General features: G+C 42.5%; 1 protein-coding gene across 1 annotated transcript in view; it reads right to left on the reverse strand.

Annotated features, from left to right (window-relative positions):
• TCERG1L (transcription elongation regulator 1 like) overlaps positions 1-19,811 on the reverse strand; it is a 203,472-nt gene that overhangs the window by 147,921 nt on the left and 35,740 nt on the right. The window contains exon 4 of the mRNA XM_029201199.1: positions 16,108-16,293. Within this exon, the coding sequence (XP_029057032.1) occupies positions 16,108-16,293 (186 nt within the window). The remainder of the gene's footprint in view (positions 1-16,107; positions 16,294-19,811) is intronic.

Raw genomic sequence — 19,811 nt, forward strand, 5'->3', positions numbered from 1 at the left:
CGTACATTTTTGAGAAGGGAACTCTGCCTCCTGTAGGAAACAGTGGCTGATAAAGGTGAGTGGAAGCAGAGAGATTTTGTGCAGCACGCTCAGGCAAGAGATGGTATCGCTTTGGACGAGGAAGTTGGACTTGGGATGCAGACTAGGAGGGAAGACAGCGCTGATGGGTGGATGTGAGGTCATCAGGCAGGAGGAACCAAGGATGACCCTGGGGTGTTGGGTGCTGACACTGGACACACTGGGGTGCTACTTATGAATGACAGAGTGCTAGTGGAAGAGGGGGTTTTCCCAGAAGCCCACAGGAGAAACCAGGTGTTTTGCATTGTTTCATAAGCAGGACCATGGGTAGGAAATCAATGCTGCTTTTATAGAAAAGTGCAGCTTGAGGTATCCATCAGGAACTGCATGTGTCCAGTGGGAAACTAGGTCTATCAACCTAGCACTCAAGGGAGAAACAGGGACAGAGATGCAGTTGGGATTAGTTACTACCTAGGGTAAGAACACTCGGGACACCAGAGAGGGAGGGTCCTGCACACCCCAGACTCTACAGATCTGTGCAAAGACCCCCCCACACCCCAAACCTGGAAGGACGATCAGAAGGGGAGGAAAGTGCTTCCAAAAGGAAAGAGGGGGCAATTGTTCCTGACATTTCAGGAAACAGTCCAGATGCCACCAGTAGCGGAATGGATGATGCATTGCGTGGATTCATACAAACCAGCCAATGCTATGCCACAGTGAATGTGACTGCATTACAACTACAAAGTCCCCCCTCGGCGGGGACTTTACAAAAAAACAACACATCATTTTGAGCAAAAAGGGCAATCACGGAAGAACGCACGAACTATGTAAAATTCAAAAAGCGCCTAAACTATGAAATATATTGTTTAGAAATAATGCTTATATGTAAACAGATTTCTCAAAAGCAGCACAGCAACGACTGGCACCTATTCGGGAGAGTAATTATTGCTGGGGAGGGCTGAGGCTCCCAGGAGCGCTAGGGGTACAGAAACATCCATTTCTTGGGCTCAGTGGGAGGTACTTGGGAGTCTACTGTATCAGTGTTCTTTTTTTTTTTTTTTTTGCGGTATGCGGGCCTCTCACTGTTGTGGCCTCTCCCATTGCGGAGCACAGGCTCCGGACGTGCAGGCTCGGTGGCCATGGCCCACAGGTCCAGCCGCTCCGTGGCACGTGGGATCTTCCCGGACCGGGGCATGAACCCGTGTCCCCTGCATCGGCAGGCGGACTCTCAACCACTGCGCCACCAGGGAAGCCCATATCAGTGTTCTTTATACTTGGCATAGACATAGACAGGCTTTTCTGTGCGTGCTGGGTTGCCAATTTTTCTTTTCAAAGAAAGAGTGAATTGGAGCCAACAGTGCAGACGAAGAATACAGCTCAAGTGATGGCAGCTCCTCAGGGAGGTTGCAGCAGACAGGTCACAGGAGGACTTTTGTAGAGGGACAACCTTAAACAAGCTGACTTGCTGATAGGAAGGGCTCACAGCTGGATCTCCATTTAGACACTTCTGCACCCGGCACGGCCCAAACGCGTTACCACCTGCTTGACTATTTGTATCTCGCATCCATAGTATGAGTTCACTTGTGGGTAGCAAACTATACGAAGTCCTTTTTTGTTTGTTTAAATCCAATAATTTTTCTAATAAAAGCAGCTCATTCTCTCATTAGAAACACATATGTCTTTCTCACAGAAGCCAGCTGAGTCTCAGGCACTCTGGGGTATAAGTAATTACATTGCAGCAGTATTTTTGTCTCTACGAATCTCCAAAATGTTAATATGTATTATGACATTTTTTATTATACTGGAGGAGGAAACAATTCCTGGAAAAGAAGAGAAAAGGCTGCATCTCCAAACGGCTGGGTTACTGTGGCTACAGAGCCCATTTCAGCATCCTTGGATTCCGCTAATGGGATGAGTGGACAGCCCCACAGAGGCTGCATGGAGAGTGTCTTGGAGACTTTCCTGCCTTGTTATGTAGCCTGGCGGGTAAGTTCCTCATTGAAAAAAGAATCGTCACTTCCCAGCTGTTCTGTGGCAGGACAAAATGTTAAATTTAGACCATTAAATTGTTCTGGAAGCAAAAGAACAGGTGGTAAATGGCTTCCAAGGCAGATGGTACTTTTTAATAGTTGTATTTGCTAGTCACTTGCTGTACTGGAGGCCACAGCTCTCACTCATATTTTATCCTTTTCACTTCAATGCTTATGAAATGGTGGGCTAAGTTTTGAAAATAGCTACCATCATTCTTAAAAAAGAATCACTTCGCTTATTTCATCAAAGAGGGGCAGATGCTGGAGTTGCCTGGTGCTTGTATCCTCCCGAATGTGGGCTCCCACTTCCCACTTCCCTGTAGCATCGAGGGGGCAGGTGAGGGAGTGCAGGTCCAGAGGGCTCCAGCCTGCAGAGGGCCAGGAAAGCCATTCCCTAGGGCAAATCCTTCCGCACGTCTTCCATTCCCCCCAGATAAACTCCACCTTCTCCTTAAAAACTAAGAAATAGATAGGATACAAGACATGCTTTTCCCCCGAAAGTGTTCCTTCTATAACCTGAAATTCCAAGGCTTCAAGGAATAGATGGGAATGAGGCAAAGTGGATTAGCTGAGACCTGCTGGGAGGAAACGAAGAGAGCACCCCACCCCCGCCCCTGTCTGCTCATCCTTCAACCGCTGGCTCCCAGCCCACGTGTGAATGCCCTCCAACGAGACCTCTAACAGTAAACCCTCTGCTCTGCCCACGCTTCCCTCTGCCGTGCCCCTGATTCAGGAGCAAGCATGAGAGAAACAGCGTTAGAGATTACGTGAATAAGTGGAATCAGCTGGATTCATCCTTTGTCTGTCCAATACAGAGAATGGACCTGAGGTTCAGTAAACTGCCCGGAGTCGCTGCAGGCTGGGCAGGGACAGGGCGACAGGGCCCTCCAGCGGGTGACTCACAGGCTGGGAAGGGGCAGGCGAGTGAACAGACTGCCACGAGCACGAGGCCAATGGGAAGCCCCGGTGTGCACGGGCTCCTGCGGAAGAGCAGCAGCAAAGACTAACTTGGCTGCACACGCTGGCGACACTCTGGAAGAGAAAACCCACTTTCCCATTGAGTTTGGAACTGGTCAAGGGGTTTGTATGTATGTATGCATGTATTTATTTATTTACTTGCCTTTCCTCAGGTTTATTTTTTATTTTTCATTTTATTTTATTTTTTTACAGCACGTTCTCATTAGTTATCCATTTTACACATATTAATGTATATATGTCAAACCCAAACTCCCAGTTCATCCCACCACCCACCCACCCCTGGCTTTCCCCCCTTGGTGTCCATACGTTTGTTCTCTACATCTGGGTCTCTATTTCTGCCCTGCAAACTGGTTCATCTGTACCATTTCCCTAGGTTCCACATATATGCATTAGTATATGGTATTTGTTTTCCTCCTTCTGACTTACTTCACTCTGTATGATAGTCTCTAGATCCATCCATGTCTCTACAAATGACCCAATTTCGTTTCTTTTTATGGCTGAGTAATATTCCATTGCATATATGTGCCACATCTTCTTTATCCATTCATCTGTCGATGGACACTTAGGTTGCTTCCATGACCTGGCTATTGTAAATAGAGCTGCAGTGAACATTGGGGTGCATGTGTCTTTTTGAATTACGGTTTTCTCTGGGTATATGCCCAGTAGTGGGATTGCTGGGTCATACGGTAATTCTAGTTTTACTTTTTTAAGGAACCTCCATACTGTTCTCCATAGTGGCTGTATCAATTTACATTCCCACCAACAGTGCAAGAGGGTTCCCTTTTCTCCACACCCTCTCCAGCATTTGTTGTTTGTAGATTGTCTGACGATGCCCATTCTGACTGGTGTGAGGTGATACCTCACTGTAGTTTTGATTTGCATTTCTCTAATGATTAGTGACATTGAGCAGCTTTTCATGTGCTTCTTGGCCATCTGTATGTCTTCTTTGGAGAAATGTCTATTTAGGTCTTTTGGATTGGGTTGTTTGTTTTTTTAATATTGAGCTGCATGAGCTCTTTATATATTCTGGAGATTAATCCTTTGTCTGTTGATTCATTTGCAAATATTTTCTCCCATTCTGAGGGCTGTCTTTTCATCTTGTTCGTAGTTTCCTTTCCTTTGCAAAAGGTTTTAAGTTTCATTAGGTCCTATTAGTTCATTTTTGTTTTTATTTCCATTACTGTAGGAGGTGGGTCAAAAAAGATCTTGGTGTGATTCATGTCAAAGAGTGCTCCTCCTATGTTTTCCTCTAAGAGTTTGATAGTGTCCGGTCTTACATTTAGGTCTCGAATCCATTTTGAGTTTATTTTTGTGTATGTTGTTATGGAGTGTTCTAATTTCATTCTTTTACATGTAGCTGTTCAGTTTTCCCAGCACCATTTATTGAAGAGACTGTCTTTTCTCCATTCCATATCCTTGCCTCCTTTGTCATAGATTAGTTGACCATAGGTGTGTGGGTTTATCTCTGGGCTTTCTATCCTGTTCCATTGATCTGTATTTCTGTTTTTGTGCCAGCACCATATGGTCTCGATTACTGTAGCTTCGTAGTATAGTCTGAAGACAGGGAGTCTGATTCCTCCAGCTCTGTTTTCTTCCCTCAAGACTGCTTTGGCTCTTCAGGGTCTTTTGTGTCTCCATACAAATTTTAAGATTTTTTGTTCTAGTTCTGTAAAAAATACCACTGGTAGTTTGACAGGGATTGCACTGAATCTGTTGATTGCTTGGGGTAGTATAGTCATTTTCACAATATTGATTCTTCCAATCCAAGAACATGGTACATCTCTCCATCTGTTGGTATCATATTTAATTTATTTCATCAGTGTCTTATAGATTTCTGCATACAGGTCTTTTGTCTCCCTAGGTAGGTTTATTCCTAGGTATTTTATTATTTTTGTTAAAATGGTAAATGGGAGTGTTTCCTTAATTTCTCTTTCAGATTTTTCATCATTAGTGTATAGGAATGCAGGAGATTTCTGTGCATTAATTTTGTATCCTGCAGCTTTACCAAATTCATTGATTAGCTCTAGTAGTTTTCTGGTGGCATCTTTAGGATTCTCTATGTACAGTATCATGTCATCTGCAAACAGTGACAGTTATACTTCTTCTTTTCAAATTTGTATTCCTTTTATTTCTTTTTCTTCTCTGATTGCCATGGCTAGGACTTCCAAAACTATGTTGAATAACAGTGGTGAGAGTGGACATCCTTGTCTTGTTCCTGATCTTAGAGGAAATGCTTTCAGTTGTTCACCATTGAAATGATGTTTGCTGTGGGTTTGTCATATATGGCTTTTATTATGTTGAGGTAGGTGCCCTCTATGCCCACTTTCTGGAGAGTTTTTATCATAAATAGGTGTTGAATTTTGTCAAAAGATTTTTCTGCATCTATTGAGATGATCATGTGGTTTTTATTCTTCAATTTGTTAATATGGTGTATCACATTGATTGATTTGCATATATTGAAGAATCCTTGCATCCCTGGGATAAATCCCACTTGATCATAGGGTATAATCTTTTTTTTTTTTTTTTTTGCGGTACACAGGCCTCTCCCATTGCGGAGCACAGGCTCCGGACGTGCAGGCTCAGTGGCCATGGCTCACGGGCCCAGCCGCACTGCAGCATGTGGGATCTTCCCAGACTGGGGCACTAACCCGTGTCCCCTGCATCAGCAGGCAGACTCTCAACCACTGCGCCACCGGGGAAGCCCCAGTGTATGATCCTTGTAGTGTGTTGTTGGATTCTGTGTGCTAATATTTTGTTGAGGATTTTTGCATCTATATTCAACAGTGTTATGGGTCTGTAATTTTCTTTTTTTGTAGAGTCCTTGTCTGGCTTTGGTATCAGAGTGATGGTGGCCTCATAGAATGAGTTTGGGAGTGTTCCTTCCTCTGCAATTGTTTTGGAAGCATTTGAGGAGAATGGGTGTTAGCTCTTCTCTAAATGTTTGAGAGAATTCACCTGTGAAACCATCTGGTCCTGGACTTTTGTTTGCAGGAAGATTTTTAATCACAGTTTCAATTTCATTACTTGTGATTGGTCTGTTCATATTTTCTATTTCTTCCTGGTTCAGTCCTGGAAGGTTATACCTTTCTAAGAATTTGTCCATTTCTTCCAGGTTGTCCATTTTTTTGGCATAGAGTTGCTTGCAGTAGTCTCTTAGGATGCTTTGTATTTCTGTGGTGTCCTTGTAACTTCTCCTTTTTCATTTCTAATTTTATTAATTTGAGTCCTCTCCCTCTTTTTCTTGATGAGTCTGGCTAATGGTTTATCAATTTTGTTTATCTTCTCAAAGAACCAGCTTTTACTTTTACTGATCTTTGCTATCGATTTCTTTGTTTCTATTTCATTTATCTCTGCTCTGATGTTTATGATTTCTTTCCTTCTACTAACTTTGGATTTTGTTTGTTCTTCTTTCTCTAGTTCCTTTAGGTGTAAGGTTAGCTTGTTTATTTGAGATGTTTGTTGTTTCTTGAGGTAGGATTGTATTGCTATAAACTTCCCTCTTAGAACTGCTTTTGCTGCATCTCATAGGTTTTGGATTATCGTGTTTTCAATGTCATTTGTCTCTAGGTATGTTCTGATTTCCTCTTTGATTTCTTCAGTGATCTCTTGGTTACTTAGTAACGTATTGTTTAGCCTCCATGTGTTTGTGGTTTTTACGTTTTTTGCCCTGTAAATGATTTCTAATCTCATAGCATTGTGGTCAGAAAAGATGCTTGATACTATTTCAATTTTCTTAAATATACTGAGGCTTGATTTGTGACCCAAGATGTGATCTATCTGGAGAATGTTCCCTGTGCACTTGAGAAGAAAGTGTAATCTTCTGTTTTTGGATGGAATGTCCTATAAATATCAATTAAATTCTACCTAGTCTATTGTGTCATTTAAAGCTTGTGTTTCCTTATTAATTTTCTGTCTGGATGGTCTGTCCATTGGTGTAAGTGAGGTATTAAAGTCCCTCACTATTATTGTGTTTCTGTTGATTTCCTCTTTTATAGCTGTTAGAAGTCGTCTTATGTATTGAGGTGCTCCTATGTTGGGTGTGTATATATTTATAATTGTTGTATCTTCTTCTTGGATTGATCCCTTGGTCATTATGTAGTGTCCTTCCTTGTCTCTTGTAACATTCTTTATTTTAAAGTCTATTTTACCTGATATGAGTATTGCTACTCCAGCTTTCTCTTGATTTCCATTTGCATGGAATATCTTTTTCCATCCCCTCAGTTTCAGTCTGTATGTGTCCCTAGGCTTGAAGTTGGTCTCTTGTAGACAGCATACATATAGGTCTTGTTTTGGTATCCATTCACCGAGCCTGTGTCTTTTGGTTGGAGCCTTTAATCCATTCATGTTTAAGGTAATTATCAATATGTATGTTCCTATTACCATTTTCTTAATTGTTATGGGCTTGTTTTTGTAGGTCCTTTCCTACTCTTGTGTTTCCCACTTAGAGAAGTTCCTTTAGCATTTGTTGTAGAGCTGGTTTGGTGGTGCTGAAATCTCTTAGCTTTTGCTTATCTGTAAAGCTTTTGATTTCTCCATCAAATCTGAATGAGATCCTTGCTGGGTAGAGTAATATTGGTTGTAGGTTCTTCCCTTTCATCACTTTAAATATGTCATGTCACTCCCTTCTGGCTTGTAGAGTTTCTGCTGAGAAATAAGCTGTTAACCTTATGGGAGTTCCCTTGTATGTTATTTGTCATTTTTTCCCTTGTTGCTTTCAATAATTTTTCTTTGTCTTTAATTTTTGTCACTTTGATTACTATGTGTCTCGGCATGTTTCTCCTTTGGTTTATCCTGCCTGGGACTCTCTGCGCTTTCTGTACTTGGGTGGCTATCTCCTTTCCCATGTAAGGGAAGTTTTTGACTATAATTTCTTCAAATATTTTCTCAGGTCCTTTCTCTCTCTCTTCTCCTTCTGGGAACCCTATCATGTGAATTTTGTTGTGTTTAATGTTGTCCCAGAGGTCTCTTAGGCTGTCTTCATTTCTTTTCATTCTTTTTTCTTTATTCTGTTCTGCGGCAGTGAATTCCACCATTCTGTCTTCCAGGTCACTTATCCGTTCTTCTGTCTCAGTTATCCGGCTATTGATTCCTTCTAGTGTATTTTTTTTAAACATCTCTATTGGAGTATAATTGCTTTACAATGGTGTGTTAGTTTCTGCTTTATAACAAAGTGAATCAGTTATACATACACATGTGTCCCCATATCTCTTCCCTCTTGCATCTCCCTCTCTCCCACTCTCCCTGTCCCACCTTTCCAGGAGGTCACAAAGCACCGAGCTGATCCCCCAGTGCTATGCGGCTGCTTCCCACTAGCTATCTATTTTACATTTGGTAGTGTATATATGTCCATGCCGCTCTCTCACTTTGTCACAGCTTACCCTTCCCCCTCCCCATGACCTCAAGACCATACTCTAGTAGGTCTGTGTCTTTATTCCCGCCTTGCTCCTAGGTTCTTCATGACCATTTTTATTTTTTTTAGATTCCATATATATGTGTTAGCATACAGTATTTGTTTTTCTCTTTCTGACTTACTTCAGTCTGTATGACAGACTCTAGGTCCATCCACCTTACTACAAATAACTCAGTTTCGTTTCTTTTTATGGCTGAGTAATATTCCATTGTATATATATGCCACATCTTCTTTATCCATTCATCTGTTGATGTAAACTTAGGTTGCTTCCATATCCCCGCTATTGTAAACAGAGCTGCAATGAACATTTTGGTACATGACTCTTTTGGAATTAGGTTTTCTCCGGGTATATGCCCAGTAGTGGGATTGCTGGGTCGTATGGTAGCTCTATTTTTAGTTTTTTAAGGAAACTCAATACTGTTGTCCATAGTTGCTGTATCAATTTACATTCCTACCAACAGTGCAAGAGCGTTCCCTTTTCTCCACACCCACTCCAGCATTTATTGTTTGTAGATTTTTTGATGATGGCCATTCTGACCATTGTGAGATGATACCTCATTGTGGTTTTGATTTGCATTTCTCTAATGATTAATGATGTTGAGCATTCTTTCATGTGTTTGTTGGCAGTCTGTATATCTTCTTTGGAGAAATGTCTATTTAGGTCTTCTGCCCATTTTTGGATGGGGTTGTTTGTTTTTTTGATATTGAGCTGTATGAGCTGCTTGTAAATTTTGGAGATTAATCCTTTGTCAGTTGCTTCATTTGCAAATATTTTCTCCCATTCTGAGGGTTCTCTTTTTGTCTTGTTTATGGTTTTCTTTGCTGTGCAAATACACATTCTTTCCAAGTGCACATGGAACATTCTCCAGGATAGATCATATCTTGGGTCACAAATCAAGGCTTGGTAAATTTAAGAAAATTGAAATCGTATCAATTATCTTTTCTGACCACAGCGCTATGAGACTAGATGTTAATTACAGGAAAAAATCTGTACAAAATACAAACACACGGAGACTAAACTATACACTACTTAATAACCAAGAGATCACTGAAGAAATCAAAGAGGAAATCAAAAAATACCTAGAAACAAATGACAATGAAAATACGACAACCCAAAACCTACGGGATGTAGCAAAAGTGGTTCTAAGAGGGGAGTTTATAGCAATACAATCCTATCTTAAGAAACAAGAAACATCTCGAATAAACAACCTAACCTAACACCTAAAGCCATTAGAGAAAGAAGAATGAAAAAACCCCAAACTTAGCAGAAGGAAAGAAATCAGAAATATCAGATCAGAAATAAATGAAAAAGAAATGATAGCAAAGATCAATAAAACTAAAAGCTGTTTCTTTGAGAAGATAAAGAAAATTGATAAACCATTAGCCAGACTCATCACGAAAAAAAGGGAGAAGACACAGAGCAATAGAATTAGAAATGAAAAAGGAGAAGTAACAACTGACACTGCAGAAATACAAAGGATCGTGAGAGATTACTACAAGCAACTCTATGCCAATAAAATGGACAACCTGGAAGAAATGGACAAATTCGTAGAAATGCACAACCTTCCCAGACTGAACCAGGAAGAAAGAAAATATGAACAGACCAGTCACAAGCACTGAAATTGAAACTGTGATTAAAAATCTTCCAACAAACAAAAGTCCAGGACCAGATGGCTTCACATGAGAATTCTATCAAATATTTAGAGAAGAGCTAACACCTATCCTTCTCAAACTCTTCCATAATATAGCAGAGGAAGGGACACTCCCAACCTCATTCTATGAGGCCACCATCACCCTGATACCAAAACCACACAAAGAAGTCACAAAGCAAGAAAACTACAGGCCAATATCACTGATGAACATAGATGAAAAAAATCCTCAACACAATACTAGCAAGCAGAATCCAACAGCACAATAAAAGGGTCATACGCCATGATCAAGGGGGGTTTATCCCAGGAATGCAAGGATTCTTCAATATACGCAAATCAATCAATGTGATACACCATATTAACAAATTGAAGGAGAAAAACCATATGATCATCTCAATAGATGCAGAGAAATATTTCAACAAAATTCAACACCCATTTAAGATAAAAACCCTCCAGAAAGTAGGCATAGAGGGAACTTTCCTCAAATTAATAAAGGCCATATATGACAAACCCACAGCCAACATCCTCCTCAATGGTGAAAAACTGAAACCATTTCCACTAAGATCAGGAACAAGACAAGGTTGCCCACTCTCACCATTATTATTCAACATAGTTTTGGAAGTTTTAGCCACAGCAATCAGAGAAGAAAAAGAAATAAAAGGAATCTAAATCAGAAAAGAAGAAGTAAAGCTGTTACTGCTTGCAGATGACATGATACTATACATATAGAATCCTAAAGATGCTACCAGAAAACTGCTAATCAATGAATCTGGTAAAGTAGCAGGATACAAAATTAATGCAGAAAAATCTCTTGCATTCCTATACACTAATGATGAAAAATCTGAAAGAGAAATTAAGGAAACACTCCCATTTACCACTGCAGCAAAAAGAATAAAATACCTAGGAATAAACCTACCTAAGGAGACAAAAGACCTGTATGCAGAAAACTATAAGACACTGATGAAAAAAATTAAAGGTGATTCAAACAGATGGAGAGATATACCATGTTCTTGGATTGGAAGAACCAACATTGTGAAAATGAATATACTACCCCAAGCAATCGACAGATTCAATGCAATCCCTATCAAATTACCACTGGCATTTTTCACAGATCTAGAACAAACAATTTCACAATTTGTATGGAAACACTAAAGACCCCAAATAGCCAAAGCAATCTTGAGAAAGAAAAACAGAGCTGGATGAATCAGGCTCCCAGACTTCAGACTATACTACAAAGCTACAGTAATCAAGACAGTATGGTACTGGCACAAAAACAGAAATATAGATCAATGGAACAGGATAGAAAGCCCAGAGATAAACCCACACACATGTGGTCACCTTATCTTTGATAAGGGAGGCAAGAATATACAGTGGAGAAAAGACAGCCTCTTCAATAAGTGGTGGTGGGAGAACTGGACAGCTACATGGAAAAGAATGAAATTAGAACACTACCTATCACCATACACAAAAATAAACTCAAAATGGACTAAATACCTAAATGTAAGGCCAGACACTATCAAACTCTTAGAGGAAAACATAGGCAGAACACTCTATGACATAAATCACAGAAAGATCCTTTTTGACCCATCTCCTAGAGAAATGGAAATAAAAACAAAAATAAACAAATGGGACCTTCTAGTGCACTTTTCATTTCAGTTATTGTATTGTTCACCTCTGTTTATTTGTTCTTTAATTCTTCTGGGTCTCTTTTAAACATTTCTTGCATCTTCTCGATCTTTACCTCCATTCTTTTTCCGAGGTCTTGGATCATTGTCACTATCATTATTCTGAATTCTTTTTTCTGGAAGGTTGCCTATCTCTACTTCATTTAGTTGTTTTTCTGGGGTTTTATCTTGTTCCTTTATCTGGTACATAGCCCTCTGCCTTTACATCTTGTCTATCTTTCTGTGAATGTGGTTTTTGTTCAACAGGCTGCAGGACTGTAGTTCTTCTGCTGTCTGCCCTCTGATGGATGAGGCTATCTAAGAGGCTTGTGCAAGTTTCCTGATGGGAGGGACTGGTGGTGGGTAGAGCTGGCTGTTGCTCTGGTGGGCAGAGCTCAGTACAACTTTAATCTGCTTGTCTGCTGATGGGTGGGGCTGGGTTCCCTCCCTGTTGGTTGTTTGGCCTGAGGTGACCCAACACTAGAATTTACCCGGGCTCTTTGGTGGTGCTAATGTTGGACTCTGGGAGGGCTTACGCCAAGGAGTACTCCCCAGAATTTGTGCTGCCAGTTTCCTTGTCCTCACGGTGAGACACAGCCACCCCCCGCCTCTGCAGGAGACCCTCCAACACTAGCAGGTAGGTCTGGTTCAGTCTCCTATGGGGTCACTGCTCCTTCCCCTGGGTCCCGATGCGCACACTACTTTGTGTGTGCCCTCCAAGAGTGGAGTCTCTGTTTCCCTCAGTCCTGTCGAAGTCCTGCAATCAAATCCCGCTAGCCTTCAAAGTCTGATTCTCTAGGAGTTCCTCCTCCCGTTGCCAGACCCCCAGGTTGGGAAGCCTTACGTGGGGCTCAGAACCTTCACTCCAGTGGGTGGACTTCCGTGGTATAAGTGTTCTCCAGTTTGTGAGTCACCCACCCAGCAGTTATGGGATTTGACTTTATTGTGATTGCACCCCTCCAGCCATCTCACTGTGGCTTCTCCTTTGTCTTTGGATGTGGGGTATCTTTTTCGGTGAGTTCCAGCGTCTTCCTGTCAATGATTGTTCAGCAGTTAGTTGTGATTCTGGTGCTCTCGCAAGAGGGAGTGAGAGCACGTCCTTCCACTCCGCCATCTTGAACCAATCTCCTTCAAGAGTTTTTTTTAAATAGGGTGTCTTACTCGAAATCCTAAACCTTGTTAAAGGCATATGATTCAGCCACTCTCGTGGCTGATCTTCTTTCCAGCACAGAGCCTTCTTCCTTTTGGGTCCTACAGTTACTGGACCAGAACTTCTTCTTCATACACCAGTCCTGGTTTCCGCGATTTAAGTAGACATCTAGAACACGAACTAGGGTTTCCTGATGGAGCCCCTACTAACATTTGGGGCCAGATAATCCTTTACCACAGGTGCTGTCCTTTGCTGTCAGATGTGTAGCAGGATCCCTGGTCTCTATTCTCTAGATCCCAGTAGCAACCACCAAGTTTCAATGACCAAAAAATGTCTCTGGTCACTGGCGAGTATCTGTTGGGGACAAAACTGCCCCCAGTTGAGAACCATAAAGCTAAACCACATAGGGCTTCTGAGGTTATCTGGCTTTTATCACCAAGCTTAGGGTGTAAATAAAATAGTCTAACTCATTTATCTAAAATGGGAACTATTATCTTCTGGATAAAAGCAGGATTATTCATCTGTAGATAAATTAAAGTTCATGTGCTTTTATAAAATCAATTTGAATATGGAGCAAACTTCCCAGAGAGGTGTGTTTTTCTGGGCCTATGAAATCTCTCTTTCTGTCGATGCCATTCTATCCCCTTGGCCCCCCTCCCTCCACCAGCCGTCCTTTCTCCTATCCCCATCCCTCTTCCACTCCATCTGTTTTCAGGGGGGTTAGGGATTTCTGAGCAGAATACCTGGACCTCCACTGAGAATCAGGACAATCCACTCTTCAGTCTCACTGGCTCACATTCCATGGGGCTACTGACAGGGGTTTAAAAAACCCCAGCTCTGATGGACAAACTGTCTGCCCTCAGTCTCCTTCAAGGCTTGGTTTTCAGAAAGTATTCAAGGGAAATTCTGAGAAGGTTTTCATCAGGGACCTAGCCAGTCTCTCTCAAATGCCTTCTTCTAACATCAAGAGGAGAGTCAGGGCTTCCCTGGTGGCGCAGTGGTTGAGAATCTGCCTGCTAATGCAAGGGACACGGGTTCGTGTCCCAGTCCGGGAAGATCCCACATGCCGCGGAGCAACTAGGCCTGTGAGCCACAACTACTGAGCCTGCACGTCTGGAGCCTGTGCTCCACAACAAGAGAGACCGTGATAGTGAGAGGCCCGCGCACCGCGATGAAGAGTGGCCCCTGATTGCCACAACTAGAGAAAGCCCTCGCACAGAAACGAAGACTCAACACAGCAAAAATTAATTAATTAATTAATAAACTCCTACCCCCAACATCTTCAAAAAAAAAGAAAACCACAGTTTTACTCCTTTAAAACAAAAAATAAAAAGAGGAGAGTCAGGGCAACACTTGTAGGTGGGTAGGTGGTCCTCCCTGCCAGAGAACCACTTACAGGGGCAGCCCTGGCAGTACCATATCCAACACTGGGATTGGCCAAAGACCTCAGGGACTACCCACTGGGCTGGGGTCACTCGTCCAGACCCGCAGCCCCAGTTTCAACCCCTGTAGTTTCAGATCAAAGGGACCAACGCCAGCAAGACAAAGGCCATTTCAGAAGCACCTGTTAAGTAGGGCCCCTTCATCTTCTGACTGTCCACTTCGGCAGTTTTGTACAAGATAGATCACATGGAGGTTGTCTTTTTCTAACTGAATGCACATTATGGCAGATTTGATTATATAGCCTTATAAAATGCCAACATGGAAAGACGCCTAATGGTTATGTCACTTTATAAATCATATAAGAGACATGAAGAGTGAAGCCGCCCCTGGGGTACACAGGGCTTGGTTTTGGGTTCTTTCTAAGATTAATTTGCTCAGAAAATAGTAAGTCATCCTTAATAAATGCCAGCGGACTGATGGATTTTAAAACCAGAATCTTGACACAGCTGTAAATTATGTTCCACACAGGAGATTATCCATGTGCTTTATTTATTCTCCCCGTCACACCCTAACTGCATGTTCACTAACACACTGAAATAGAAATAAGATTTTGTTCTTGAGAATACAACATTCTATTACCAACGAATTTATCGGTCAACATAGAAACACAGAAGCCAAGGTCCAGTGTTGAGAAGACCACATCAGATTTACTAGAAACATGACCAGAAAACCAAAAGCACTCCCCAAACTGGAAAGTAATGAAACCAGGTTAATCTATTTCTACCATGAAAAAAAGATTATGTATCTCACAATCTAGAGATGCTTCTATCCCTGATAACCTAGCAATTAATGATATAGTGCTAATATACAATTCTAGGGTTAACTCTAGTATAGAACTAATATTATAATTCCACAGAATTTCTATCCAAGTCTTACTGTATCATGTGAAAAACTAAAACTCAAGTAATAGTGCTGGCTCCCAAGACTCCAGTACTTACTAAAGGTTATTCCAAGTCAACGCTGTTTTTGTGACACTTAAGGACAGACCCAAACATGCACTCACCAGGACAGCTGGGACACATGGAGTGCTGGTGACAGTTAGCAGATGTGTGCGTACAGCTGAGAACATGTTTGGACAACAGAGTTGCAACCAATCCAGGACCAGGCCTTCCGCATCTCATCCTGCATCTCAGCATCACTCACAACACCAGAATGTATGGCAGCCCCGCCTCCGCCCCGCGGACTTAGAATAGTACACCCGCTGAACGGGTGAGCTCCAAACCTTGGTGGCTACCCTGTCTCTTCCTCAGCCACGGGCTTCGGTGGACCTCTGCACCAGTCCCGCCGTGGTGGGGAGGACCCCACTCCATGTGTTCAGAGCAGGCCTAGCTGGCCAGCCCAGGAGGGATGGCTCAGTGAGGGCCCCATGCGAGTCTGAGTTTTGCACTTTTTTGTGTTTTATTAACTCTGATGCTTAACTGTTTTCCATCATGTTGCCTTTGCTTTTTTCCAAGCCCCACACACGAAAATTAGAAATTTCTCAGTCATGTGCATCACTCCCCATGAAGAGCTAGTAAAGGAATGTCTCATTTCTTCAAACAGAAACTTTACACTTTGCTTTATGGCAGAAAATGCCCGGGTTGACTAACATGACCTTGGTCAAGGGAACTGAGGTCCCTTTGCGTGATCTGAGGATGAGCCCTCCCCCGACGCCCCCAGCACGCAGGGAACCATGAATCTGGGGGATGGCAGGTCCCTGCCTTGGTCTCCATGCTGTGGACTCCGAAGCAACCCCAGGCTCTGAGAGACCAGGCTGTGTGCTTACCAGAGAAGGGTGTGGTCCGCAGGGGTATCTTGATGGGCGCCAGGGTCAGGAAGTGGCAAGGCTGCACGCTGGAGGGGGACGGGCCCCCAAGTCCCTCGGGGTCCACGGAGACCATGGTGGCGGTGGCAGTGGTGATGGCAAAGGTGGGGCCGCTGCCGACAGGCGTAAGGCTGCTGTGATGACCACCTGCAGAGGGGGGGACAGGGAGGTCAGCACCGGATGCCCGGTGTCCCCGGAGATGATGCCATTTCATCATGCAACATACGAGCAGCCAGAAAACAAGGCCGTGGTAACCCCCTTTCTTGGAAGCCTGTGCCCTGGGCCACTGTCCCTGAAATAAGTGTGATGAGCTCTTTACCCACCCGAATGTCACCTGTGCACAGAGCTGTGTGTCCTCACAAGGCTCACAGTCACCAGGGGACACTCCTGCCTTAAAGAGAAGCATGTTGCTGCAGCTCACAATACGATGCTCAGTAAACAAAGCCGATTATACAGTCATTTCCATTTCTACACTATACAGTCATTCGGTCAACAAACTTCATTTGGTCAATTAGATGCCAAGCATGTTCTAGCTCTTAGGGAGAGAGTCACACATCTCTCACTTTAAATTGAAAGGGCACGCTCACTCCCAGATCCTTGAATTTCTTTTTATTTCTGTTTTTCTGTATTTTCCAAATGTCCTATGATGGGCATTTACAGATTTTTAAAATGTAATTTAATTTTTTTATAGAGCAGGTTTAGGGTTACAGAAAAATGGAGCAGAAAGTACAGAGAATTCCCACATATTCCCCCACACCCGGTTTCCCCTCTTATCGCCCTTTTGGGTTGGGTGCTACATTTGTTACCATTAATGGATAAACCAGCACTGATACATTATTATCACCCAAAGTCCATAGTTTACATTAGGGGTCACTGTTCATGTTGTACATTCTATGAGTTTTGCCAAATGCAAAACTAAAAATCCCAAGTGCTCTGCCTGTTCATCTCCACAAGCTAGAAATGACTGAGCTCAGTGAGGAAGGTATGTCGAAAGCTGAGACAGGCTGAAAGTGGGGCCTCTTGGACCATTAGCCAAGTCGTGAATGCAAAGGGAAAGTTCTTGAAGGAAATTAAAAGTGCTACTCCAGTGAATACACAAATGATAAAAAAGAGAAACAGCCTTATTGCTGATGTGGAGAAAATTTGAGTGGTCTGGATAGAAGATCAAACCAGCCACCTCATTCCCTTAAGCCAAAGCCTAATCCAGAGCCAGTCCCCAGCTCTCTTCAATTCTATGAAGGCTGAGAGACATTAGGAAGCTGCAGAAGAAAAGTCTGAAGTTAGCAGAGGTCGGTTCATGCGGCTTAAGAAAAGAAGCCATCTCATAACACAAAAGTGCAAGGTGAAGTTGCAAGTGCTGAAGTAGAAGCTGCAGCAAGTTACCCACAAGATCTAGCTCAGATCATTAGTGATTTTCAGTGCGGATTAAACAACCTCCTATTGGAAGAAGATGGCACCTAGGACTCTCATAGCTGGAGAGGAGAAGTCAATGCCTGGCTTCAAAGCTTCAAAGGACAGGCTGACTCTCTTGTTTGAGGCTAATGCAGCTGGTGACTTTAAGTTGAAGCCAATGTTCATTTACCATTCTGAAAATCCCAGGGCCCTTAAGAATTATGCTAAATCTACTCTGTCTGTGTGCTATAAATGGAACAATAAAGCCTGGATGACAGCACATCGGTTTACAACATGGTTTACTGAACATTTTAAGCCCACTGTTGAGATCTACTTCTCAGAAAAAAAGATTCCTTTCAGAATATGATCGCTCCTTGACAATGCACCTGGTCACCCAGGAGCTCTAATGGAGTTGGAGAGGAGATTAATGTTGTTTTCGTGGTAACACAACATCCATTCTACAGCCCACGGATCAAGGAGCTATTTTGACTTTCAAGCCTTATTATTTAAGAAACACATCTCACAAGGCTATAGCTGCCACAGACAGTGATTCCTCTGGTGGATCTAAGCAAAGTAAATTGAAAGCCTTCTGGAAAGGATTCATCCTTCAAAATGCCATTAAGAGTACTTGTGATTGGTGAGAAGGGATCAAAACATCAACTTAGCAGGAGTTTGGAAGAAGACGGTTCCAACCCTCATGGGTGACTTTGAGGGGTTCAGACTTCAGTGGAAGAAGTTACTGTACATGTGGTGGAAACAGCAAGAGAACTAGAGTTTGAAGTGGAGCCAAAGATGTGAGTGAATTGCTGCAATTTCACAATAAAATTTTACTGGATGAGGAAGGAGTTGCTTAGGGATGAGCAAAGAAAGTGGTTCCTTGAGATAGAATCTGCTCCTGGTGAAGATGCTATAAAGATTATTGAAATGAAGACAAAGGATAAAGAAGATTACATACACTTAGTTGAGAAAGCAGTGAAAGGGTTTGAGAGGATTGACCCCAATTTCAAAAGAAGTTCTACTGTGGGTAAAATGCTATCAAATGGCGTTGCATGCTACTGAGAAATCATCCTTGAAAGGAAGTCAACTGATGCGGCAGATCCTCTGCTGTCTTATTTTAAGAAATCGCTGCAGCCTCCCCAGCCTTCAGCGACCACCACCCTGACCAGTCAACAGCCGTCAACATCGAGGCAACGCCCTCCAGCAAAAAGATTACGACCCGCTGAAGTCTCAGATTGTGTGGGCATTTTTAGTAATAAGGTATTTTTAACTAAGGTATGCACATTGTTTTACACATTATGCTATCGTACAGTAAATAGACTGTATTAAGTGCAAACACAACGTTTATATGCACTTGGAAACCAAAAAAATTGCTTTATTGCCATATTCCTTTTACTGCAGTGGTCTGGAACCAACCCAGCAACATCTCAGCGGTGTGCCTGTATGTACTCAAAGTTCCTTTGTGTCTTTTCATGGCAAGATAGCTCATTTCTTTTTATTACCGAGTAATATTTCATTGTCTGGATGTACCACAGTTTACCCATTCACCTATAGAAGGACATATTGGTTGCTTCCAAGTATTTATGATTATGAATAAAATTGCTATAAACATTTGTGTGCATGTCTTTGTTTGTACATGAGTTCTCAATTCATTTGGGTAAATACCAAGGAGTGTGACCGCTGGGTCATATGGTAAGACTAACTTCTGCTTTGTAAGAAACTTCCAGACCATCTCTCAAAGTGTCTGCACCGTTTTGCATCCCCACCAGCCATGAAGGAGTTCCTGTCAGTCCACATCCTCAACAGCACTTGGTGTCAATGTCCTGGATTTTAGACATTCCAGCAGGTGTGTCGTGGTGTCTCATTGTTGTCACATACAGATTTAAAGTCAGCAAAAATACCACACTATTCAATATATATTGTCTTAATTAACAATAAAAACACATTCTAGAAAAGGTATAAAATGGAGTAAATAAGCATCTAAAAATGTCCCTATGGTCCCCCAGCTGAACACTGTTGATCTTCTGTCATGCAGCTAACCAGAAGTCTCCAGAGGCATGGTCTGGCTGTACCGGTGATGGACCACCAGTACACTGCACACACTGCCCTCCCACTTCTCCTGTCGTTAAATGGCCTTCCCAAGTCCAGTTATTAATCAGAGACTAGTATTCCAGGCAGTGGAACCGCCACACAAATCTGCCACGCTCCCTTAACCAGCCCCCATCATAATAGGTGTTGCCTATTATAAATAAACATGACATAAACAACTGTGTGCA

The sequence above is a fragment of the Monodon monoceros genome, unplaced genomic scaffold (genome assembly GCF_005190385.1).
Source record: "Monodon monoceros isolate NGI ecotype Baffin Bay Population unplaced genomic scaffold, NGI_Narwhal_1 Super_Scaffold_4, whole genome shotgun sequence".
Classification (NCBI taxonomy): Eukaryota; Metazoa; Chordata; class Mammalia; order Artiodactyla; family Monodontidae; genus Monodon; species Monodon monoceros.